This window comes from Pseudopodoces humilis, chromosome 7 (genome assembly GCF_049639895.1).
Source record: "Pseudopodoces humilis isolate 2021_Gansu_Grassland_sample_001 chromosome 7, ASM4963989v1, whole genome shotgun sequence".
In the NCBI taxonomy this organism is placed as follows: Eukaryota; Metazoa; Chordata; class Aves; order Passeriformes; family Paridae; genus Pseudopodoces; species Pseudopodoces humilis.
Window position 1 is genome coordinate 32,989,819 of NC_142206.1, and position 26,289 is coordinate 33,016,107.

General features: G+C 33.6%; 1 protein-coding gene across 4 annotated transcripts in view; it reads right to left on the reverse strand.

Annotated features, from left to right (window-relative positions):
* Positions 1 to 26,289, reverse strand: part of CDIN1 (CDAN1 interacting nuclease 1) — a 144,335-nt gene that overhangs the window by 66,662 nt on the left and 51,384 nt on the right. For 3 of the 4 annotated variants that reach the window (XM_088058288.1, XM_005520329.3, XM_014249720.2), the window contains exons 6-10: positions 26,097 to 26,176; positions 25,693 to 25,742; positions 22,780 to 22,847; positions 17,790 to 17,855; positions 15,363 to 15,468 (exon numbers count right to left, since the gene is read on the reverse strand). In XM_088058288.1, the coding sequence (XP_087914414.1) occupies positions 15,363 to 15,468; positions 17,790 to 17,855; positions 22,780 to 22,847; positions 25,693 to 25,742; positions 26,097 to 26,176 (370 nt within the window). Of the gene's footprint in view, positions 1 to 15,362; positions 15,469 to 17,789; positions 17,856 to 22,779; positions 22,855 to 25,692; positions 25,743 to 26,096; positions 26,177 to 26,289 lie in introns of all 4 variants that reach the window. The other variant, XM_014249719.2, reaches the window with a different exon arrangement.

The following is a 26,289-nucleotide window of genomic DNA, read 5'->3' on the forward strand; positions in this document are numbered from 1 at the left end:
TGGTGCTAACAAAATTAAAGTTATGAGAAGGTCCGTGCTTAGATTTACACTTTTGCTATGAGAAAAGAAAATTTTCAGAACAGAGCATATTTTTATGTCTCTATCTGTAGTGTCTTTTACCTTGAGTAAAACCAGTTTACCCTTGAAATATTTTTATGCAGTATCAGGCTTTTACAGGTGGTGAATTTTAAATATAAAAGCAACAGGTGATTTGGTTGAGAGTACTAATGGATCAACAATGGAACAGATTCAAAGCTACATTCACAGCTGTTATAGCTTACCCTGCCCACTGTCTGGAGGCACATGCCTGAGAATCAGTTACTAAGAATCATTATGCATAACAATACAAATGAAGACCATTATTCTATCTTGGCCATTTTATTACTTGCATCATGAAAGCCTCAGCTTGTATTGAGGGTAGATGTGCTAACTGTTGGGCAAACACATAAGGAACTGGAGTCTCCCCTACAAGAAGACGAAACTTTCAGCCCTCCAATCATGCACGCTCCCCTCTTGAAGGCTCTATTTTGATGTACTGAAATGATACAGAAAGTTTACTGGTTTTAATGAAGTTCTAGCAGTAAGGAGAGGTCTTTAAATAAAGGAAAAGTGATTTTTAACATAAGAAAAAAACACGCTATAGCAAGTTTTACTCAGTAAGAGCTGAGCGTGTCTACCAAAGTTTACAGAAGCTGCTACAGAAAAGCAGTCATCTCTGTATGAGCCATGGCAATAAAGTGATAAAACCCCAACCACAACAAAACTTTGGTAAGCAGACAACATTATCACTAGTAAAAAGGTAAAGGAAGCAGACTCCACATTTGACCTGAGCTTCTACTGAATTTACAAGCCCAACAGATGTGGTAAGAAATAGACACAACCAGCTGAAAACAGAAAGGACTTTGATAACAGGATGATGTGAGGCACTTCTTTGTCAAAACTATGCCAAAGTTAAGCATGCATGTGGTCTGCTGTAGCTTGGGTCCTGAGTCCTCAAGCCTCAGGAAACCCAGCAATGAAGAAAACAGAGAAGCATTTTTGTACAGAACAGTGCCAGACATTTGTACATTTTTAGCTTTCTCACATGTCCAGTGTACTTTGCAGAGGCTTTGCTATTCATTTGTGCTCCAGTTCAAGGTATGTGAGCAAGCAGAAAACAAACCCTTACTTTTCTTAAAAGAAAAACCACCAACTCCAGGAACAGGGATGTTTTCCATTTTTATGATCAGTCAGTGACAAAGTGAACACTGTTATGAATTTAACAATCCAAACTAAATTTACTAGAGGATATAAAAAGACCCTAAATATTGAAGTCACATTTTCATTATGAACAAGTTTTAGAATGTACTTGGGCCAGTAATTGTAACTAAAAAACTGACAGAGTTTTAGCATTTGCTGAAAATGTACTTTGGTGAAGTTAATTTATCTGTAAAACACCTTGCTACACAAAGACAACTTTCATACAGATTTGTTTTGTTATTGCCTACAACAAACTGGTTAAAACCTATTAAAGTGTGTGCACCAGAGTGAGAGAAAAAAGCTTACAGAAATTTCCTCAGGAAAGCATGAGGCTTTTTGCACAGCAAAGGTGCAAAACTTTTAAAAAGACAGCAGTCACTGCTATCATAACATGTAAGTAAAGTTGCTCTTAGTTTGCCAGAAACTTGATATTGCAGAATAAGTTCTTGAGTAAACTTTTCAACACACCACACAGCCAAAAACATTAGAAATTAGCAAATGTGATTTTTCATACTGTGAGAATAAAAAAAGCAGAAATCAGAAATATACTTCAAAATATATTTCCATAGTACCTAATACATGCAACAATGATGAATGGGAACCTATAGACTCTGAAACAGGCAACTGAACTACTGCCAGTATAGGAATTGTCTTGTTCTGAGGGTAATTTTGAGAACATAATTTAATATTAAGAAGCTAAGTGTTCATCTTGTATTTTTTTTAAAAACCACCCTTGTTGAAAGCTTAAACTAAAAGAACCTAAAACAGGTGAAATCACACAGTTCAGATAATACGAAATATCTCTAATGTGCTATTCATAGTCTATGTTTAAAGAGCTGAAGGACATACATTTACACACACAAAATAAAGCTATCACTGCTTTGTGGTTTGTAGAGTATATTCAGTTATTTTTCCTTATCCCTGGAAACATACATTACTCTTAATACAGCAACATCCTGAAATTTTATAACATTTTGGATTTCTTTGAAATGAAAAGTCCATTTTATTGTTTTTTAATTAAATCTATTTCCCTGAAAGGTCTTTAAAGGCTCTACAAACTACCTTGCATTTTATTATTGCTGACAGTTATCTAAACCACGCTTGAATGCCCTCTTTATCCTTTAGTGAGCAATTGAAAGATCATATGCTAAAAAGACTTGTGCTTTCTCTTCTTCTAGCCCTGTAATTAAGGCATTTTAATACATTTCTTCATAGTCATTAAGAGAGCACAATGTTAAAAATTAATGAAATGAGACAATTTTGAGTTTAACAACCATAAATACACACAACATAAATTTGTCTCAATTGTACATATGAAAAAAAGCCTTCTTGAAATCACATGATGAGATTACTGAATTGTCAAGATTTTGCTTTTGCTGTCTAAGGGTATTTAAATGATGTATGGTAGCCTGACAATACTCCAGTGTTGTTACATACCATACAAGAGAGGTAAACATTTCTGTCAAACATTCAAATTCCATTGGGTTTTTGTTTACCTTATATAGATGTCTATAAAAAAAAGTGGTATTGCTGGATGATGCTGAAATGGGGGAGGAAAAAGGAAAGAGGAAGAAAGACAAAGGCATAGGAAAGGAAAAATGATCATAAGTCACTTGCAAAAATCCTGACATATAATGAAAAATACCACTATAATAACATCCACTTACAGCAGTATGTTTATAATGTTTATAATAGAATAAATAGAATTGTCTTAATTTGGATTTTTTTTCCTAAGAAAGAGATCACCATATTAATGTATCGCATATTTTTGCAACACAGTAATAAGTGGGTTTCTTTTGTTACATGGTGAAAGGAATTCAGTGTTTCTAAGTACATCATCATCACTTCTATACACCCCAATTAAATACAGGGTAACTCTACTACAGACACATTGGTACCGAGTATTTCCAAGACTTACAAATGAGAAAATTATACAGTTTATCTTTTAAAACTAAGTTTTTCAATGCTTAAGTTCTTATGCTTTCTCATCTTAATTTAAAAAGATGCAGTGCAATGCAGAGCAAGAAGGGAGGTTTTTTTCTCTTAAGAAAGACAAAAAAAAAAATAAGGGAAGTTGTTCTCCAGAAGATTTTTTAGGGTTGTCAGACTGTTATATTATAAACAACCTTATTAGTCCTTTATAATTACAATAGGTACCTCTGGACAAGATCGAGCAGACATGACAAATGCTTCTGACTTCTTTTTAAATCGAACCTGGAAGGTCATCGCTGAACAAACAGAATGCTATACAACTGGGGCCATAAATTGTGAAAGCTAACAAAAAGGTAAGTTTTTTGATATTAAAAATTAAAATTATTCTGCTCAGAATTTTCTGTATAAGATCTGGAAATGGGAGGATGAAATAGTTTAAAAAGAATATGTAAAGAAAAAGAAATCTTTAGAAACATTATTATAATTTTTTTTTTTGGAAGTTGAACCTGTATATTTGTAATATCTGTCTCACACTTTGATGAGAATTTATCCATGTTTGCATTTACTTTTTTTACAGAACCATGATGAAACTGTGGACAGTTAAAATAAAACCAGTCAGTCTCAAATCTATGGGATTTGCTTGCTGCTGTCCTCACGTCAAGTCAGCATACTACTATGCACTTTTCTTAACATTTTTATTTTGTTTTAGGATCATTTAACAGTACTGGTAGTTTTGGATTAAATTTAATTTGCATGGAGATAAACAGTAACTTAAGTGACTGGAACTGGAAACCAGTTGATGGATTCACTTTTAAATCTCACATTTCAGTTTGGAGAGGAAATGTAAGGATTGAATTAGAAAGCTGTAAACTCTTGATGAGAATTAGTGGTATAGAACAGAAGAAAATGAAACCTTCAGTTATTTTCCTTACAGTTAGGCTGAATGAAATTGTAAATCAACAAAAGATTTGGACAGCATTCAAATCAACAGCTTTACCTAATAAAAGTTCTAAAAGAGCACTGAGCATACCATTTGAAACAAATATGAAATAAATATGAAATATGAATGACTTTAAAAAGAACCATATGAAAAGCAAAACAGTAAAATCACCAAAATTCGAGCAAAGGAAATATGAACTGAATGTATGACGGGCAATTAAGTACCTATTTTGACAATTCTAAGTGGTCAAGTTTTTAAAGTATGACACCAAAACCTTAACCTATCTATATATGAGTGATAAATGAGGCATTTTGTGTCATTACATTCCCATAAATCACCTTCTTTAACTGCTGATGGCTTTTATCAGCTCTAACCTTTTCAAGCTTCTATCAGAGTGCTAACATTTTCAACTTTGACACATATGCAGTTTACAAATTCTGCAGCTGATTAACTCTGGACAGAAGCTCATTGCCATCATTGTCTTCTTCAAGTTTGGTTACAGCTTCAGTGTCTCAAAAACTCACAGGCATCCTTCGTATGCCAGAAAATACCACTTCACTTTGTTGGGCTGTGTTGAAAAGGAATTTCTCCTTTTGAAACAAGTAAATGAAAATATACTTACAAAAGCAGTTTTACAGAACGCCTGTAATATGTGTAATTTTCATTAATTTTAAATAAACAGTGCTTTCCAAATGAAGAGATAAAAGTAATATGATCAATTTTACACGACTTTATAATATAAGCAAGCTTGGAATAAAAAAAAATTGACTATACTAGAAATGTTGCTGTAAAAGTTTCTGAGGTAAGCAACACTAAAAAGTTGAAAAAAAATTTAATTATTGCAGTGTACTGTATATATGACATTACAGAATATTGCAATTATAAACTGATCATGATCATGGGCCCTTAAAATATTTTGTGGGATCCCTCACTAAATTCCTCTCAACTATTTTGTGAATTTTAATGATTATAAATAGCAATATCTTGAAACTATAAATTTCAAAGGTTCAATTTCAGCATTTCATCACTCAGAACATGAAATGAATTCAACCATGATATACTCAGAATACGATAAATAAAAGAGCAGAAAAAAAGATAAAGGAAAAAATGTTTTATCCTGTGTAAGTAAATCTAGAGATTTCAAGGAACACTAGCTTTCTGTAGGAACTAAAATTAAATTACCTACTTGCCTGACACATTCAAATTTTGCTACAAATAGATGATAAAATAGTTTATAAAATCTCATTTAGGTGTTTGTCTTATAAAATATTTTAACTTACTACACTATTTGAACAATAAGAAGACAACCATACAGTAGCTCTGACTTAGTAGCATCAAGACACAGTAAGAATGGTACCAAAGCTTTAATCTTAACACTTGTATTTTTGTTATTTTTTAAATTTAAAAACATGCAGAATATAATTGCAGATGCATTTCATCTATTGAAACAGCAGTGACTCATTCACTGAAATGAATTTCCAAGACATAATTTATCTAGACACTGAAACAAAGCCCAGGTTTAAAGAGATACTGTCTTTAATAATATTAGTCAGACTGCAATTTTTATGTTGGCTGTGTGACTACCGGAAGCCTGGTACTTCAGATGGTATTAGTTTTGATAAGAGCTAACTAGACATCAGACTGAAATAATGAAACATGAAGAGACAAGCTTGGAACATGTAAATAGGAATGGCTGCAGAGATTCTCATGCAGCTGATTTTCTCTTGTTGATAAACAACACATCTTAGAAAAACAGTGGATGAAGGAAAAATTTTTGCAGCATCACAACTAATTTAGCCTTGCAGTGTCAATACTTAAGGCCTATCCATAAAAAACTGAGATGTTCTTTATTTCACTAATAATGTCACACATCAGAGAAGCCGTGCAGTTACACTTTGACAATTCAGATGTAAATCTTAGAATGTCTGTAAGTATTCATGACAAAGACACATTTATCATTTAAATAAAAGGACATGATTTCCTGATGTTCATATCAAAGACTAGTGAGGGATGAGAGAATGCTAATCAAATGAAAAGAAGGAACACAGATGCTTACTATTTTGATTAGGAGAGGGAAATGAAGATCACTTTCCTAAATAAAGATCTAAACATTCATGAAGTATACACACAAATATATACGTAAGTGTAGATAACACACTGTGCATGCTTAGGAGCTTGGTATGTTCTCTAGCAGAAATGCTACAAATGCTACCTAGATTAACTGCCAATTTACTTAAGGTCAGGAGAAGCCACATAACACTGACACTGATAAACTCCAGTTAATTGCATATGAATTTATACATTCAGAAGCAATTTTATTTTCTTCTATTAAAATTCAACAAGTAATAAAAGAGAATAATTTAAGCTTTTTTTTTTGGTAACTTGTTTTCTACTGCCTTAGTTCTAGGTTTAAATTATACTTCTGTAACATCATCCTTACGTAACTTAAAATGGCATAAAATCAAACTAAATATTACTGAAAACAAAAATGTAGACTGTTCAAATGGGATGCAATATTGCAAGAAAAATGTGGAACTTCAGAGACAAACTTTATTGTAAGCTTTTACATTTTTGATACTCAAGTCACCTTACTTCAGTGTCTTGCTTCATATGTACCCAGCTTTAACTAACTAATTATGCATGTTTAGGAAGAACTAATAAACATCAAGAATTCTGCTTACTCATTATCAGTCACAACCACTGCTGGTGAGACAGACAAAAGTTTGTTCAATTTGCAGATCCATATGCAGTGGCAAGGTCCCATGAGGTTCAATGATACTTTCACAAAGTGTTCTCAAACAATGATAACATGCCAGTCCTTGAAATCCATTTTTCTCATTCTACATTAAGCAGGTAGTAACTATAAAGAAAATCCCTCTGATACTTTTCCATTAAAATTCTGAAATGAGTACACAAATTTTTGATATCCTAAAGAATGTACCCCAGTCACTCTAGTTCTGAACAGAGAAAGAAAAGCCTCTTTGCTAACTGGAGAACTATTCATTAAACCTACTTGTTTAATTGCTACTTGCTGTAGTTATGAAACAAAGAAAGTATTAAAAAACAGAAAATTATTTAAGAAATGAGTCCCCATCACACAGTTTTCAAGAATTTACAAGAAGGAACATTTTACAGTCTCTACAAAAGTATGTAATTGAACATAAACTGGTGGTATTGATGCAGAAAAAATATTTTTGAATTAAAAATATTCTTAATGCAACAATATACTACTTATTGTTGGAACAGTTTTTACCCAATCGGAAATGCATTTGAAATGAAGAATGATATAATGTGGTGCTTAATAAAAGTACACCAACACCAACAAGCATTTTGCTCTGCCACTCAGAAGCTTTAGTAAAACACATCTAATGACATGCTTAATACAATTTATCCAAATAACCTCAGTGTCTACATTAATGCAAGATTAGTGTTCTAGGGAAGCAGATTATTGTGCTCTGGAAACAGGAATCCATATTGTACAATCACTCGGAACAAACAAAATGTAGGAAGTTTCAATATATACATTTCAGTCTCATCTTTAATTAAAAGAAACTTTTGGAGCTCTCACAGAGGCTGAATAGAAACATGATACACCATAGTGACACTGTATTTCTTTTTGCCTAAGCCAAGATTTAGGCATAAGGAATTTGTGCAACTGAGTGGAAATGTGATTCCTGTCCATTAACTGCCCAGGGACTACTGAATCTACTCATTTTGTACTTCAAATTACTCTTAGATTGTGCATTAACCTCACCAGTCCCATGCTTTTAAATGCTTTATTTACTGAGACCTATCTGTAATCAGCTATTGAATTATTTATTTTTTGCTTATATTAGTACATATAGTTTTGTATTCTATACATAATAATTTACCATTTAATGTATTAAAGGCTGCTTAAGACAAACCAAATTCCTCCACCTCCCGGACCTCTTTTGAAAAATTTACTGGATGCTCAATATATATAATATTCAATAGCATGTGAGAATAATTTTTATGCAACTCTGATAGTTAGAAAGATAGATAACTCAATTATTAGATCATCTATCAAAATATTCAGATGTGTAAGAGGCTACTAAAAAGATTGATGACTGAGAAAGTCCACTGATTCTCTAGCCATCATATCCACACATTTGGCTAGACAACATTTTTCGCTGCCTTCACAAGCAAGCTTCATTACCCATCGCTCCACTGAAAAGAGTTTATTATGAGGCTGCCATCTTGGCAAGACTATTATTTAGATGATAAATGTTGGGGGGGAAAGTGTGTCTAGATTTTTTTTTTTAACATGAGCTTTTTGACAGATAAAACAAACAGCATCTACATTTCTAATTAACTTAAATTTGGCATATACAAATATAGGTCAGTAAAGCTATGATATGCTACTAGATTATCTTCTGTCTGAATCTTGCCCTTAATTTGCAAAATGTAAATTAACTAATTAGAAGAAAAGCAGCATTATTTGTGACAAAATGCTGCTTCTACTTTTTTTGCTTTGTGACATTTATGATCAACTGTAGTCCTCCATTCTAACTTCTAGTAGATGGATAATTATGCTCAAACTAATTTATTAGGCTTTTAGCATTGTAACCCAAATAAACGAGATTTCTGAAGGCAAAGAAGCTCAACAACTGAAACATGTAGCTAAATGACATACTTGCCAGTTTTACTTTATTCACAATATTATGCTCTTAACATACCTTGCATGAATATAGGTATATTTTCACTTTCACTATTCAAGTACCTGACTCAAAGGAAACTCCCTCTTAGTATTCTTAAAATTTCTTTGAAATCTCTGCATCCCTTCTGTACATGCACAGTAACAATAATACCCTTATGCTTTGTTCATTAGTACTAGAAGTTAAATTTCACTTTACAGGCCTACTACCTTCTTCAATTGTCATTTGAAATAGATTAGACTAGCACCTCTGGAGTTACAAAAACGAAGAGGAAGCTGATCATTCTTGAGTTTCAGCCAGCAACTTGACCTTGTTAAATAAAAAATATACGATATCATAGCTTACAGGAAGGCAGTCTTTTAGCTTTGGTTTGGTTTCAACTACTAGTAGGTAGATAAAGAACCAACACTAAAAGATACATTGAAAATGTCAGATGTAAATGTCAATTAAAAATTACAAGGAGTTCTGAAAGGTAAGGTCTGTGGGGGGTTGACATTCTTTGACATAGTGGAGTGTCTGCAACCAGGCCTTTGGCAAGAATAGCAGGATCTATGCTGTCAGCTCTTATCGTACATAAACTTAGATGCTTGTCTAATCTGAATGAGAAATACCAGGAGAACTGGAGCTGAAGCCTTGCAGTAGTATGGAAGAAAGCTGAAAATGCTCTATCTACACTATGTGAATCTCTTGTCATGAGAAAATATTTAGAACGGTACAGAAAAATAGAAGGGAAAAATAATGTAAACAAAGACATATACTGCTTCATTTACTATTTTTTTTTTAATTCAGGATGTAACAATCTAGCAGTGAAAGAGGCTTACATAAGATAATTAAATTCTAATTAAAATCTCAGTCTCACATCTGTATGAAATACAATACCTAAGGAGAACAATGCATGAAAATATATACTTAATATCAATCACTCAAACGTAAATGATAATATGAATAAAATATTGTCTGTTATTTCTTTGCTTTGACAAAAATTAGTTTTGATACAAAATTAAACCATCTACAATGCTCAGCAAAACAATCAACTTATGCTATGCATAAGCCATAGTCTCAGTGAAAATTTCTACTCTGTTTTTCAACCACATTGTTGAAGAGAGCATGACAGGTAAAATCTAAAAACATTACTTTTGAGCTGGAGGAAAAAAATATATTTTTCATAAGCTATATGCTGATTTTTATACTGTTCATGTGTCATTAAATAAAGACAAAAATAATTACTATGAAATGCAATTGGAAATAGGCTAAATGTATCTAGGATATTTGTGAAGCCTCTATGTGTTTGTGTGTATATGTATGTATATTTGAATGAACGCTTGTAGCTATCTATTACTCCTGCAGAAGAACACTGACTTCTATCATCTTCACAAAGTAGACTACTGCATTTTCTACTAGAAAAGTAGTAGAAAATAGCACTTTTCAATGCTTTTGGTTTTCTTCTTGTCTATAAACAAACATCTTACTTAGTGCTACTAAGCTTAGCAAGATGGCATAGTAATTCACTAAAAAAAAGTTAATTAGTTTTGAAGAAACTTCCTATATAAAGTCTTAAGCGGTAAAAACTACCCTAAACTCTCTCTTCTACCAACATCCATTTTTGTTTAAGATTAATTTAGTAATTCAAGTGGAGACAGAAGGGAGAGAAAAAGGAGCATAGCAAAACCCAGCATGTGTGAAAATCTACAAGCACTAGATAGCTAAACAAACCCTAAGTCCCTCAGTGTTGCAGTAAGGTCAAAACCTTTCAGCATTGTACCAGTGTGTCAAAATATGTCAACAAACCATCATACTGCAAGGAGAAGAATGACCTTTCAGTTCTTTATGTTTGGGCTGCTTTGGATACTGGGTATGCATGAACAGTTTTCCTAGCCACTTGACAAATGTAACTCCCAAGGTTTCTTCCAAGTCAAGTTGTTAGAATGGTTTTCAACTCACCAAAACAATTTTTTTTAACCATCTACAACTGAAGATTACTGAGCTTGCCAACAGAACGGACATCCATAAACCCACAACACATCTCCCTCCTCCCCTATCACCTACAATCAGACAACAATTATTACTTCAACAGTCTTCACAGTAACCTGTCAAACCAATTTAAAGAGATAAACAGCAAAAAATGCCTCTAATTCTTATCTCCTGATTCAGACATTGCTCACATAGAATTCATCCTTACCATCAACTGCAAATGAATTTGAACGCAACACTTTTCTCAAAACAACCTAGGAACACATTATGTGCATTTGTCTTGTGAAATATAATCCTTTGCACAATTTCTTTTTGCACTTACCTGAATTAAATATTTTTTATTAATCGAGGCGGCTCTGCAATAATTTAATAATTTTACTATGACTTATAGTTATGAACTGAAGTGTCAAGATCAGGTATAATGCACCAATTAACGACACACTGAATCACGAATTTAGGCTTCCAAAAAGTGTGAATAGTATTTTAAAATTACTTATGGGAAACTCACTTTTATTTCTTCTCTCAAAAAAATAGAAACACAGGACTAAACATTTAGAACACAGAAATGGCGGAAGGAATTTAGTACGGAGATGACTTACCATTTTATTCAAAGAGAAGATGAAATGCTTCTTTTTCACTATGTGAAATTGCCTTTAGTTTAATAACAGTGTCAAATATGACATTTTCCTATGGTTTTCCTCACATATAGTAAAGTCTCTTTAGCTAATAATGACGTCAAGCCATCTCCTGGGACTCTCTAGAAATTACATTCCAGACTGTACATATGCCTTAGCCATGCTTGAAGAAGATAGAAAATGTAAATTGCTGTATTTGAGTTTATATCTTACAGCAAGTCACTGACAGTGCACCCACTAATTACTGTTTGAACCATGTGTTGCTGGTCTGCATATCCTTAGAAAACTGTACTCATGCCTGTCAGCTCTGACTAACAGACTTTTACAGCTAGGACTCCAATTTTTAATTTAAATTAAAAAAAAAAAAAGTTATAAAATCAGATACTATGGAGGAAAGAAAAAGAAACAGCAACATTCGTCTAAACCCTAAAATAACTTATAACAGGTCCATAGATCCATAGACCTCATTTTAAAGTGCAATCTGTGTAATTTGCTGTTCATGCTCTCCAAGTTACCTTTGGTCACCCTGACTATTTAATAGCTTTTATTCTCATAGTGACAACAAATACACCAATGTAGACCAGTGAAGAATGGAAAGTGTGGTATCTACTAGTTGTGCACAAAGCAATTCTATTTTGTGCATGGAGTTTTTTTGTTTACCCAGGGGCAATGTAAGCTATAGCCTGCTCAGCGGATGCCACTGCTCTGGAGGAACAAACATACTGAAGGAAGTATATGAATCACTTTATACTAAGTTTGTCCAGTATATAAAATATCTTTCTTTTCCTAAAACATAACTCTGCAAAATCAGTCTGGGAATATGCAAGACCAAACTTGCCTTTTCCTATTTCTTTATTATTGAAAAAACTTAATATCTAAACAACATCTTAAATTATAACTGTGCAAATCCACTGACAAGGTACACTTTGTACATTTTTAATGTGGAGCTTAATTTGAAGATGAGGTTGCAGTGCACCACTGCAATTGAAAATTGCTTAACAATACCACTGATGTATGAGCCATAAAAAACCTCGCTAAGCTGTCCCTGCAGAACTCAGAGTAATAAAAAGGTGTTCCTCTGCACTGAGGTGAACAGACATGGTTGACTGCATCTAGGGAGCTGTTCTGTTAAATGAGAAAGTGCCATTTCTTTCCTGTCAGTACAGACCAATTTAAGACACGCACAGATTTAGTTAGCACAAAGTACAGGATTTAATGAAATACACACAACAGCAAACAAGCCCCAGCTATGCTCAAAGCATACGGTCAGATTCTGAATAGAATTCTTCTTTATCTGTGACATGTGAGAAAAGAACACAAACTTTTCCAGCTTGATTCCAAATTTTTAGGTAAGCAATAAAAAAGCTGAATGGAAAAGGTCTAAAACCTCTCACTTTCAATCCTTTCAAAGTATCAAGATTTGTGTTTCTATCCACATCTAACAGGTGATTTTTTTCCTGAATTTCATTTCTGCTTTACATTCAACCAATAGGTCAGGTTTAAAAAACCCTAAACTATTAACTGAGTGTCATATCATCTCTATTGTGAACTCATGCTTTTTCTCCAAATGATTTCTCTTTCAAGAGGAAGGGAGACACAAAGATGTGGTGGACTGACTGAGAATCAGGTTCTCTCTTGAGAGACTTCTGTATAGACTGATTAAATAATACAAAATTGGTCCATAGTTTGTGCAGCTACACCTGTGTCCTTTCATATACATAGTTATAGAGACCAAAGTTAACTGTCTAATCCACATGCAACCTGATCTGTTAACATGTGTTCATTAACCCAACTGTCATTATATTAGAAAATACAGTCATTCAGAACTTGTTTCTGAAGATGTGGCACTGTCAGCTTGGCCAAGAAGTACCAACATTAAAACTAACAGGATTTTTTCTTTAAAAAACCCCACAGAAATCTGCCTAATTTCCATAATTAACCTGAATTTTTGATTCAGGGCATAACAAATCTTACTATGGAGAATTCTAGTTTTCTTTATACAAATGTAAATTCACTGTCTTTAAGAATCAACCATTTTTGTAGCTGTTTCCAATACAAACATCTATGACACCAGATTTGGAAATATCTCAAAACTATTTCCAAAATGTTTTATTGATCCATGTATCATTCCAGTCTAGCTATTGCAACATTAAAGACACTTGACTAACAGCTCAGTGAGAGATATTATTCCACTTCTGAAGTCAAATTATTAATTGGTACATGTTAAGATTAAAATGAAATTAGCACCAACTTAGTTTCTTGATAAAAGCATAAGAGAAGTTTCCTTTGGAAATGTCAGGTGCAAATGGTATACACTATTCTCAAATGTTTTACACTAAAATGTGGATAGACAGTTGATAGCACAAAAAAAAAGACAGAAACTTTAATGGCAATTTTATTACAAACAACTGGATCAGTGCCTTCATTCTACCTGCCAGTGCAAGTTTCACCACATCTCAAGTTAGTATCTTTAAAAATTAGTTAGTTATCTGTTTAAAAATCACTTCTTGGAGGTATTCTTCTCTGATACCATAATGGATGCCTTCAAACACACCCTTTACACCAGAAAGTATTCCTGATGGTCTTCTCCCAGGCTGAGCTGCTCCATTTCCTTTACACTAATGCGCAGTTCAGCACTGTTTGCATCACAGTCTTTCCCGCCATTCTCACCATTTGCCTAGATATTGTATATACTCAAATTTCTTTTTAAGTTTTATATTCAGTGTTTCACAATTTATTTTCTACAACTCCTCTAGAGTATAATATCTTCATCCAACAACTGACAGCCTTCCAGGTTTCCCATTACCTTGATTCAAGTTTTCCAATTCTCTGCTTTCTGGGATTGTAAAAGAAGAGCAGGTCCTTTTCATATCAATCAAGAATGTTGCTTCAGAGCATAATTCTGCACTTTGATGATGTTATTATCAAGATCTGTTTTCCCCTTCTCTGCAGCTTTCTACTGAACCTCTTTTAAGGTATTTCCAAAGTTAATGCTAGTTGTTTTCACATTTGTCTGAAACGCTAATGGTCACCAGATTAGTCTCTGATATTGGCACACACCCCATTTTTGTTGCACGTTCACACACTTGTGCCATGTTCTCCGCTATCCCTTTGATGGGCTCTTGTGGATGCTGAGAAGACTTCTAAATCTATGCTTTAAAAAATCTGTTATTAAAACTTTAACTTGCCTCACTATCTTTCTTAGGGTTCTAATACACAGAAAAATGGCACTGAAGATGAAGCATTCTGTTTAGGTTTTTTTTGGGAAAAAAATCCTCCAGTGCAAAGGTGTCTAGGATCATGGAAAGATTTACAAATATACATAATAATGATTTTTAGAACAATAAAGTGGAAGTATTTTAACCATATTTAAAATAAAATATCTTTACACCAATACCATCAACATGCCACAAAATTCTGTCTAGCACAACTAATTTCTCCCCTTATCCTGCAAATACTTACTATATTTTCAACTCAAAGATAATTGTAATTATTGCTTCAAATGTAAATAATATACAAAAGAAATACTTTATTTAAAAAAACAACCCACTGTGAAACAGTACTGTCGTACTTACAATGACAATGAGCAATAACATCCTTAATACATAAACCCCACTTGGATAGACTGTAAAGATTTTTTATCAAATTTGTCACCTTGCACGTATTCCAAAATTTTACAGCAAAATCTTCCTTCTAAGTCAGGTACTAAACAACCTGACATATAACTTCTGTACCAAAATAACTTACTCTGTCATCTAGCATCACTGTAAAATCACTATATATATTTGCTGCATGCTAACAATTAAGATCTCAATTTTTCATAAATATTTCAGCACACCAACCTGAAATGCTAATTAATGACATTCAAAATGCCAGATTAGTAACACGGAGAGTCAGTAGTGTTTTATCCAGTAATTTTTTTTTAAATGAAGTCCTATTTATCTATAAGGAAAAATAACAGAAATATACCTGTTCCAGTAGCTCCAAAACTGGTCCTGCAAGTAGGCTTGGTGGCTACTTTCATCACCAAATGAGGCTTTGCTTTCAATCCAATGAATTATGTGTCCTTCCACAGCTAGAGTGACAGTAGAAAACACACTGAACTCTGAAAATCACACCCAACAGCCTGTAAGACTGTTAGGGAACATTCTATTTACTCCACAATCTACCACATAATTTATGCTTGCAACCGAGTTACATACTTGTAAAAATTATCTTTCAAATACACACATAGGGAATTGAGAAAAAATACCAGAAAATACTTTAAATAGATAATCACATGAATTTCAGTTTAATTACACCCTGTTCCAAATATCTGCATTTATTATAACTCAAACAGAATGTGAAGAAAAAGAGAGTAGACTAAGAAACAGCTGTATTCTTCTACTACCCTTACTTTGCTGGAAGAGAGTTGTCAGGTAATAAATTGGAAACTTCTGCTGAATGATAAAAATAGTTAGCTAAGCTGTTAAAGAAAGACACTTGCCACCAGTCCAGAATGGAAGGTGTAAGAAAGGGAAGGAAATTTATCCTGGACATGTGTCTGCTTTCTTTCTTTTGTAAAGCCAGTCATGCCTCATCAGAAGTTAGGGGTAAGAAGGCTTATGTGAAAAAATGTGATTTTGAATTTCTCTTTCTTTCTATGCTTCGGTATTTGCTTTGGTTTATGTCTTTCATCATTTCTTGCAGGAGTGAACTACCAATATTAATAAAATCATAATTTTTTTGAAAACAGAATGTCCTCTCTGAAGTTGACAATGTAATTTTGCAGAAGAAATCATGAGCACCACTCTAAGAGATCAATTCTCCAAAAAGGTATTGTTAGGTATCGTTGTAGAGACCTTAAAAATTTTAAAGACCTTTATTTTAAGTTACCTACAATATCCACAATCATGATGCTTTAGCCTAAATTTGACTTGGAATGAGGTTTTCAGAGAACACGCAAACCCAGAAGCACTATACACAAAGATTACAAGAGGCTATAGCAGCAAATGATTGACCACAGACTACAAAATTACTCAGGAAATCTGGGAAAATAACTCATGAAGTCATCACACCAAGATTTATGTGCCACCACTATCCTGCTATCAGTAACCCAGTTAACTTGTGTAGGCCTATACTACTAAATCCTTCCACACCCCCAACGCTTTTAGACCCCAGGAGATGTAACAGCTGAGGTATAATCAGCTCAGAAGCTATTTCTAAGAAACATCTGCCTTTCCTAGGTATGTACTGAGTCATTAAGAAAAGAATCCAAGGAACATGATTTCCTGTAAGTCTCAAGTGATTAGAATGATTTAAAAGAAGCAATGCACTATTATTACTTGAATTTGAGACAAATATATGCAAATGAATTAATGACTTTTTTAACCTTCTTTCTAATAGAGTAATATTACAAAATAATTCTTTTGGGTGTTTTCTGGTTTCCCTACTCAAGAATTAAAAAAAATCATTGCTTTTCTGGCCTCCTTTTGATCAGGCTCCTGAGTAGGACATAATCTCATGTTTCTAATATAAAAGTGGGTACCTTAACACCAAGTATGTACTGTGTTAATTATGGTCCACATTACTTCTTATGATCTTACTAATGTATACAACTTTCTGAAGAGCCGGTAAAGAGGGAGGCAGGCCCTTTTCAGTGGTGTCCAGTAACAGGACCAGAGGCAACAGGTACAAACTTAAACACAGGAGTTTCCACCTGAACATCAGCAACCACTTTATCACTGTGAGAGTGCCAGAGCATAGGCGCATGTTACCTAGAGAGGTTGTGGATTCTCCCTCCAAGCTCATGTTCAACAGCTGCCACATGGCCTCAAGACCATGAAGGTCTTGAGACCTGCCAGGAAAGGCAGATGAACTTTAACATGACCTTTATACTTACTTTTGTTCCTTATTCTTTCTTGCTATTCAGGCTTTTTAAAAACAGTAAAGAACCGCAGAGTTTTATTTGGATGCAAAGTGACGGCAAAAAAATAATTCCACAATGACAAACCTTTATGCAATGACCTATAGGGGTAATGTAATACTCTTAAGACTACTTTGAACTGATTTGGTCTAGAAGTAGAAGACAATTATAGCTATTTCAGAGTTCAGCTCAGAAGGGCAGTGGGTAGAATACATTAGAGGGAGCAGGGATTTGGGGGTTTTTACTGTTGCTTTTTTTCCCTTTATTTTTTGATAATGAGCTAAAAACATTCAGAGACTAAAGAAGAAACATTGGGTTATCCTATTTGGGATCAAATCTCTCTGACTCAAACTAGAAGTTCTTAAAATTATTAGGTAACTCCTGAAGAGACTTATTTGCAGTATCCTAGAATATGCTTCACTTAAGTAGCCATAATATTTTTGTATGAGCACTTCTACACAAAATAATAAAAATTCTTTTAAAATACTTACCTACTGGTACTTCTAAAATAAAATCTGGTGTTTTGTCATAACCCTTTGCACGAAGCTGATCTTCAGCTGTACATAGAAAATAAGAACTACTGTTTATAAAACTATTCCATTAAGTAGACAGCAGCATAATTAATTTTATTCTAAATAAGAGTGCAAGAATTACTAATGCAGTCATACATATCTTTCTTATGCATGCAATGCTGTGTCAGATTAAATGAACCTTTGTAGAAAACCTGAAGCATGGATATAAAAATGCTTCTTTGTCATCCCTGCATTTTTATGTCTTCATTATAAACATCATTAATTCAAGCTGTCATACAGTATTTTATAACCTCCAAATATTCAAAATAAAGAGGTATATTCACTGATTGAAAGAAGAGTCTCTCCACCTTTGGATGTGTTAAGATTAATCCTACCAACACCACAAATGTAGATATACTGTCGCTGCTGCCTTGGTTTTATTTTTGATGTTAGCATAAAGTTGTTAAAAAAAAAAAGAGCAAGAAATTTCTCTCACAGAAATTTATTTAAGCACATAAGCACCATAACTTTAGTTTCTCCTGCATTCTGGATTCTGTAGAATTTATCCAATTTCTGAATATAAAAAGATTTAGACATTCTGCTAACATTAAGTCTACAACTTTATTGCTTACAAATATTAGAGCTGAACATTTCAAGAAATAATAATGAGTGAGCAAGACAAAACTGCAAAAGGCAGAAGATGCTCCCTTTTAAAAACCAGGAAAAACGGGAAAAAAAAAAAAAAAGAAAGGAAAAAAGCCCATGTCACCCTTCATATTTTTAAACTATTGTCCTTGATTTCTGATACCATTACACTGGTATTTCTGAAACACCATTTCTCCATTAGAATTTGGAGTGACCTGGTCATTCAATTCCAGGCATGGCTTTCTGTCTTCACCCAAGCTCAACTAATGGCACTACCTAGTAACAAGTAAGGCTGTGTAGCCCCTTAACACCTACTGGGCTGTTGACATTGTCATGCATCCCATTCGCCTTTCTACATCACCTTTGATTAAAATTAATGGTCCATTCTCACTGTTGGGTAGCTTATTTCCAATCCATTTATCAGGTTAGGACAGTAGTTTCATGGCCAATGTTCAGAACTCGGTTTTTGAATACTTTGTACAAATCCTGAAAGGTCAGCAGTTTGAGTCCAAGTAACATTTTAATGACAAGAAAAACACACTAACAGAAATCAAAATATTGTAATACTGCCAAAAGCAAACTCTCCCACTCTTTTTCATTGAAGAATATAAGTTTGAAGTATTTTATATAGTGAACTAATTCTGAAAATGGGACAGAAGTAAATTTGGAACACTGAACATTTGTGCCAGTGTAAACTGCAATAGCTGTTTAGTCTTTTTGAGTGGTACTATATATATTTTTTTTAATTTTGAGAGTATTTCTTCACTATAAACAGACTACACTGTAAATAGTCTTTGCAATGTGACACTTCATTATATCATATGATAAAGTAATGAAAAACATTTCTATAATTTGGAGACAGACTTGATTTTTGACTGTTTTTTGAAACTTAGATTTTCATGTAAACAGATAAATGACGTTAAGATCAAGAAGGTTCTAATTTAACAGAAGCTATAAATAGAAAGTTTATTCCATAACATAAAAATGAATTCATATTCTACGTAATCTTTGAATCCTTATTTAAGAAAAAACAACAAAACAATTTTATTCAAATCTAGTTAACTGCAACCTGCTCTTAATGGTTTAAAATAATCTAGGATAGACAATAAGATGTCCCAGCTGAAATTTTGTTCATTTAAGAGCAACAACAATGGAAAGATCAGTGTTTTCTTTCACATATAACAAATGCTAGTACCACAAAATAAGGGAAATGCACCTTAAAAAAACTTGCTGAAAACCAAACAGATGTAAACACGTTTCAACAGGTCAATGTGGCAGGTCTCTGAACTGAAATCTGCATCAGCATTACTTTTAATATTCTTCAGCAGATTATTTTTTTCAAGGGTGCCAAATTACTTTTAAAATATTTTAATACTAGCTCATAGTTTGAAAAAGAACATGCTTTTTGTTTTAAATCTGGTTCTGAATATCTTCACGTGGTTTCTCCTAGCATTCTGAACTGTGATTAACATTGGAAAACATATTAAAAACCACGTTTATTATTGATGTAACTATGTGCAGAAACACAACTTTGCATTACTATTTCTCCAAGTGTTTTGAAGCCTTATAACTCTGAGGAAGTGAAACTCCTCATAATCAGAGTAAAATTTTTGTTTTCAACCATAACACCATCAAAAAGAAGTTCTAGCTTTTCAGCCAGATATGTTTCACATTGGTCCAGAAAATACAGAGGCAGAATTCTGCACCTCAAAAGATCTTTAAACTCTAGCATCACTTAAGAAAATAATTCAGTAACTGCTTGAAAGCCAGCCCACAGCAGTTTTGACAGTTACATTTATAAATCTTCAGGTTTGAAAATTATGTGGAAACAGCCCTAGTAAGTAGTTTGTCAACAGATACTCCATTAATTTAGTTTTCCAATAAAACTGCAGCTCCATCTTTACCACAATGTCACACTCAATCAGAACCATTTAACACATCATTGTTCTTATACTAGCCCTCTTCTGCTGGTGCATGAATGAGCTACAACTGCAAATTTAAGATTACAGCAGAAAACACTGATCAGATTTCATGATTTACATCCACTGGTGGGAACCAAAGGAACTTCTGGCATCTCAGCACGGCATGTGAAGCTGTGAGCCTGTTTTAATAAAATGCTTGTATTGATCACTTTAATCTCAGGCCAAGTGATAAACACTTGAGAACTGTTTCTGCTGAAGAGAGGACATGGTATATGAAGCACTTCTCATGAACAGTGGATTAATAAAATGTAACCCCTGTTAGTGTGTATAGGATTCCAGTCAATTCCAGGGTGAGTCTGAAGGTGTTGCTTCTGATCTGTAGGCTTTGAAAGCCAACTGCTCTAGAAACAGACAAATTCTGTCCTGAACATGAAAAGTGACTTCATGCTCTAAGACTATACTGAGGCACTTGATATTCACTGTGTCCTTTGACTGTACTTTCCTCTCCTGAACTAGACTCTCCGTTGCCCAGGTGAACACATTTGATACAAACGCCCTGACTATTCCTGAAGAACAGTACAGTGGAATAGTACACTAATAATATGGGAACTGCAAATTTTCTGTTACTTTGAAATGTGCTAAAAAGTAATGGGATTACAAGCCATAAGGCATGTAAATCACAAGCCATCTTCAAAACGAGAATGAAGGATGCTACAAAACCTGAATTTGTGGACCTATGGGAAATATTATCGTCTCTTCTGTTTTTCTGGTGTTTTCTTCAAGCAGTTTTGGAACTAGCTTTTCAAAAAGGAAAGTTGTATTGCAAGGAACTTGGTAGGGTTCATCTAATACTTAGGGAAAGTTTTTTTTAAGAATACCCCAAACCCCAAACACATCTAGAACCTGAAATACATACATCTGATCACAGACATAATCTTAACATATCTTAAATCATGACTAAACAATACTTCACTATACATAAAGTGTGAACAACAAATTAAGCTCTCTCATTTCTATCTTCATATTCTAACAAGTTAACCCATTCTACATGTTTTAATTTAATAGCACAAATTTCTTGGAGCTAATCTCTAAAGACAAAATTGATGCTTATCCAAAGTCATGAAACACTAAAATTTAAATGTGATTTTTATACTGTTTAAGCAAGCCAAATAAAATTATAATCGTTGGGTTGAGGATCCCTTAGTGAGTCATCCAGTCCATTCCCTGGTATCGTGACAGAACTGATTTCATTACCAGCTTTGACAGATGTCAAATCTAGCCTCGAATTTTTCATTGACAGTATTTCCACAACCTTTCCTGGCAACTTGTTTTATACTTATTGTTCCTAGAACTGTTTGGTACTTTAACTTGCCATCATCAGTGCAATTACAGCTTAAGCCTATTATCTGTATCTGTGCTCTTACAGTCAAATAAGAATATCTGCTTCTTATTTTCATAGTGTGATTTGCAAGCTTGTATGTGATAGTTAACCCTGTCTTTTTTTCACTCTTCTCTAAAATAAAAGAACACACTAATTCGATTCCTTAATCATACGGACAAATCTCTTAAAAAGTTTAATAATGCTTTCTAACTTAAAATTGTTTAAGGTGTCCAAAATCTTAACCTGCTAATAGCTTCAGGAGAGATCATAGTTCCAGGTAAACACAGCAAAATTCCCTGTTAACACAAATTTAGTACAATGCTCAACCATTAACAGAAGAGAGCATTTCACTTCACTGTCATCTCATCATATAAGGAATCTGAGATTTAAGAAGTCATTGTTTATTATCACATCTAGAGAATGGATACTTTAAACATTAATCTTTGTTTCAATGGCACTCATGTAAAAGAAATATACTGCAGGCTCAAAGGAAAAATATGAAAGTAACTTCCTAACTAATTAATCCTTAAAATAACTTTAAAAATAGGGAGTGTAAAAAAGAGTAATTGCATTGATTGGGAAGCAGGGGGCAAAAATTCAGCAGAAACTGCACAGCAAGGTAAATGAGTGAATCTTCTAGCAGTTCTTTAATACATAAAGCATTCTGAAGCTAATATCTCATATGCTTCTTCCTAAATCTCATAAGGCCTGGATTATGGCTAATATCTCATGACACCAAAAGTAATACTGCAGCAGATATTAAAGCATTTTTTTCAACTACTTATTCTATAAAATATTAATTGCAAGCCTGTGCATGTGCTGTATATATAGGGTATTAGGTAACTGAGTTCCTGCTCAGTTCTAAATCAATAAAAGATAACATATATAGCATCAATCATATTTTACTCTTCTTTACTACCTAATATAGGGAGTATTTGGGATGAATTTTGTCCTAGGTAAACAGTTACCAAGATCTCTGAAGTTAAGAATTCACTGGCTAGCCTCTATTACAGATTCTTACCTATGAAAGAGAGGTTTTTTTCCAAAAGCATTTCTCGCAGCAAGACTTCGTGCTCATGCCCAATAGCGCTGATAGCTTTAGGTTAAGAAATGGCAGATTACTTTGGAAAAGAAGCAACTTCATAAAAACATCATAGGTAAAGCAATTAACCATAGAATTTATTTGCCTTCATCTGTGTTTCAGAAGTGACCAGTGATTTGAACACTAAGTTTTGAAAATCCTTATAGGGATTTTTAGAAGCATACACAACTTTGCAAAAATCAGATTTTTGTACCAACAACATACATTTTATAGAATGAAGAACCACTTGACCATATTTATTCAAAATAATCAAGGGCAATATTTCCATTTGTATTTTACTCATTATTCTTCTAAATATAAAAGGAAGTGTGATCCTAAAACATGAAGTTAAATACCTTTAAAATTGCTATTTACTGATTAGTAATCAATTCTCCAATCCAGCAAATGACTTGCTGGAAAAAAAACCAACTGGTTTTCTTTCTTTATATTCTTAAATTGATAGGTACTACATCCATCTGAAACATCTTACTGTAAAAAAACATCCTTTTAATTGATTTTTCAGAAGCATGAACTAATGTCAGGGAAAGATGAAATCGTATTTTATAGTGAAGTCCTTTTCACTTCACTGACAGCTTGTTGATCCAATGCACTATTCCTTGCAATATGTAAATAGTCACCAAATTAAATATTTCTAATGTATCCTCCTGGAGGTCAAAGTTCTATTCTGGAAGCTTTTAAGAAGAATCCTTTGGAACAATATGATAAAAGATCTTATGTTAAAAGCAGTTAAGTTCCAAATTCTGTTTAAAGTAACTTCTTAAAGCTTAAGCTGCAGATCACCTTACCATTACAGACAATTACTTACATGAACACTTCATAGTGAAGAGCAAAAAAATAATTCTATGGAATCATTTCATATGTTCATACAGCTTATATCAAACTATGTATTATGTTAAACTCTACTAGCAATTTCAGAACAAAAGGGAAAAACAAAGAATGGCAAAAAGGTAAGAAAAATACTGCAAACAGAATTTACAATGCACCATAAGCAAAAACACTTAGTCTATAATAATACCTGTTATTGATGTATGGCAATGACCATGGGGCAAAACTTGTAAATAACCTCACAAGCCATTTTCTACTCATGCAATCTAGCAGCCTAGTTTCCCGTAAGCATCTGAACTATTACTGAAAAATAGCCTCTTGGCATTTACAAAGAGGTTGACTTCATACTTTGGTCCCTGCATATACAATTAGATAGTTATATTTAAAATCAATATGCAATCCTTCAGAAGACATTATGCTTTTAAAACCTTAACTTTAAATTGATTTTTAACTATTTTATGCACCTCAAAATTAACATCTAATTCAGCAACATACTTGCAGTAATGCACTCACACAGCTTAGTATTAAGCTTTCCTGTGCCAAATTGAATTGAGAAACTCCTCATTACCCTCATTGGTGTCACTGCATATTCAACAACTGATTTGAGCCAGAATCTGAAGAGGATATAAAAGTCTTTTCTAGACTGCAGGCAAGTAAGTCTCAAAAATGGTTCATAATTCTATATATGTGTCTTTATTACTTTTAATACATAACATGGCACTTTCGTAAGACTACAGCCAGATTGCTCATGCAAAAAATATTAATCTTAAAATTCTAGATATGAAAACTAGCGATCAACAACCCTTTAAAATGTGTGACCTATTAGATTAATCCACTTTCAGAGCACTTTGTTTAATCATGAAGATAATCTCAATGAATATTTAAAATTACAATTAAAAGCACAAAACACAATGACAATTAGAACTTTATCCTGCTGCTGCTAAAGTTTATGGGGATAGGGCTGAGGCTGTAGTAGACACAAGTGTTTTTAGTGGAAAGAAAGTATTCTTAAAGAGTGACAATCACCTGTACCACAACTACAAGAAGTACTGTTTTTCATGCATAACTAAACATCACTTTAGCTTTCCTACCCTGCACCTGCACAGGGAAACCAAAATCTTTCCCCATACTGTATGCAGAGATTCATGCAAGGATTCTCTAGGACTTGGGAGGGAACTGCCTTACTAGCCTGCTTAGTGCTAGCAGATTATGATTTTGAGATTTTTCCTTTGACAACAGACTGAAACAGAAGAGCTGCTCCTGCAGGACTTCATTAAAATAGATTTGGGTTCTTAGCGATCATTCCTACCAAAATCCAATCTTAGTCTGGAACACCCAGTGCCACATGGAGTTCCCTCAGTGTACACACTATGGCTCTCTAATTAACTACTTTAACAGGACAAAAAAAATATATCCCTGAAAATTCAGGATTTATAAGGGTTTATTACTACAGCTAGTATAATCTCCTTTAAGAAGAAGAGAAAATAAAAGAACAGCACTGGAATGTCAGATAGGAGTTTAAAAATACTAATCATCAGGTCAATCACACCTGAATTGCACTTGAAAAAATTTCAGTTAAAACTCATATTCGTAACAAAGTAAAGCCATAATGTTGAACACTATCTGTGAAATTTATTAATTTAATCACAGAATAGTTGTGATTGGAAGGTATCTCCAGAGATCATCTAGTCCAACTCCACCACTCAAAGCATGGTCACTTAGCCTTAAGCAAAAACCAGATATGCATTTCAACTAATCAAAACCAAAGAGGTTCAATCAGGCATATGAATGTGTAACCAGCAAACTGACATCTTCCCATGGTCCATCTGATTTTTGTTACTTAAGAGAAAGCTCTGCAGTGACCCTCTAGTTGATTGAATGTAAAAGAGAGGAGTATGAAATGTGTTTTGTGAAGCAGAACTTTATGTCAGGTTAAAGCTAGACACATCTCTTCCACACAGTCTAAGCTCATCAATTGTGCACCTAAAATTTTATGGGAAAGGATACTGTTTGATGCAGTCCACCAGTGGTCCATAACAACAGTCATTCACAGTACACTGCAGACAAATAAGAGAAGTAGTATACTGATGGGCAACTACAAAACCATTATAGTTAAAGAGTATCTTAAAAACAGTAATTACTTTTCCTAAAAAAGGCTATCAGATGCTGTTCAGATTTAATCACAGAAAACAAAAACGGAATGCTTTTATTCACTATAAAAGTGAGCTATTAAAAAGTGAAATGCTCCCCTCACAAATATTGCACTGCCATTTATAGTGCACTCTGACCTCACTGATAGTTTATGATGACAGTAATTAAATGAGGTTTAAAATCTTTTACTCTGCTAGGCAGATAACAGAATTGCCAAAGGAAAAAAAATCCAAAGCAAACAAAACAAGTGTGATTAATACCTGATAGACTTGATTTGCTAGCACTCCATCTGGAATCTGAGAAGGGTCCCGCAGCATACTATTTATAAGAGTTTTGGAGGCTAGAGAAATAAAAATAAAAAAAACCTAAAAAAACCTGTTAGCTCAGTTACACTTCATTAATAAAAACACTGATGATACTAATAATTTTGAAAATTATCCACCCAGCAAATAC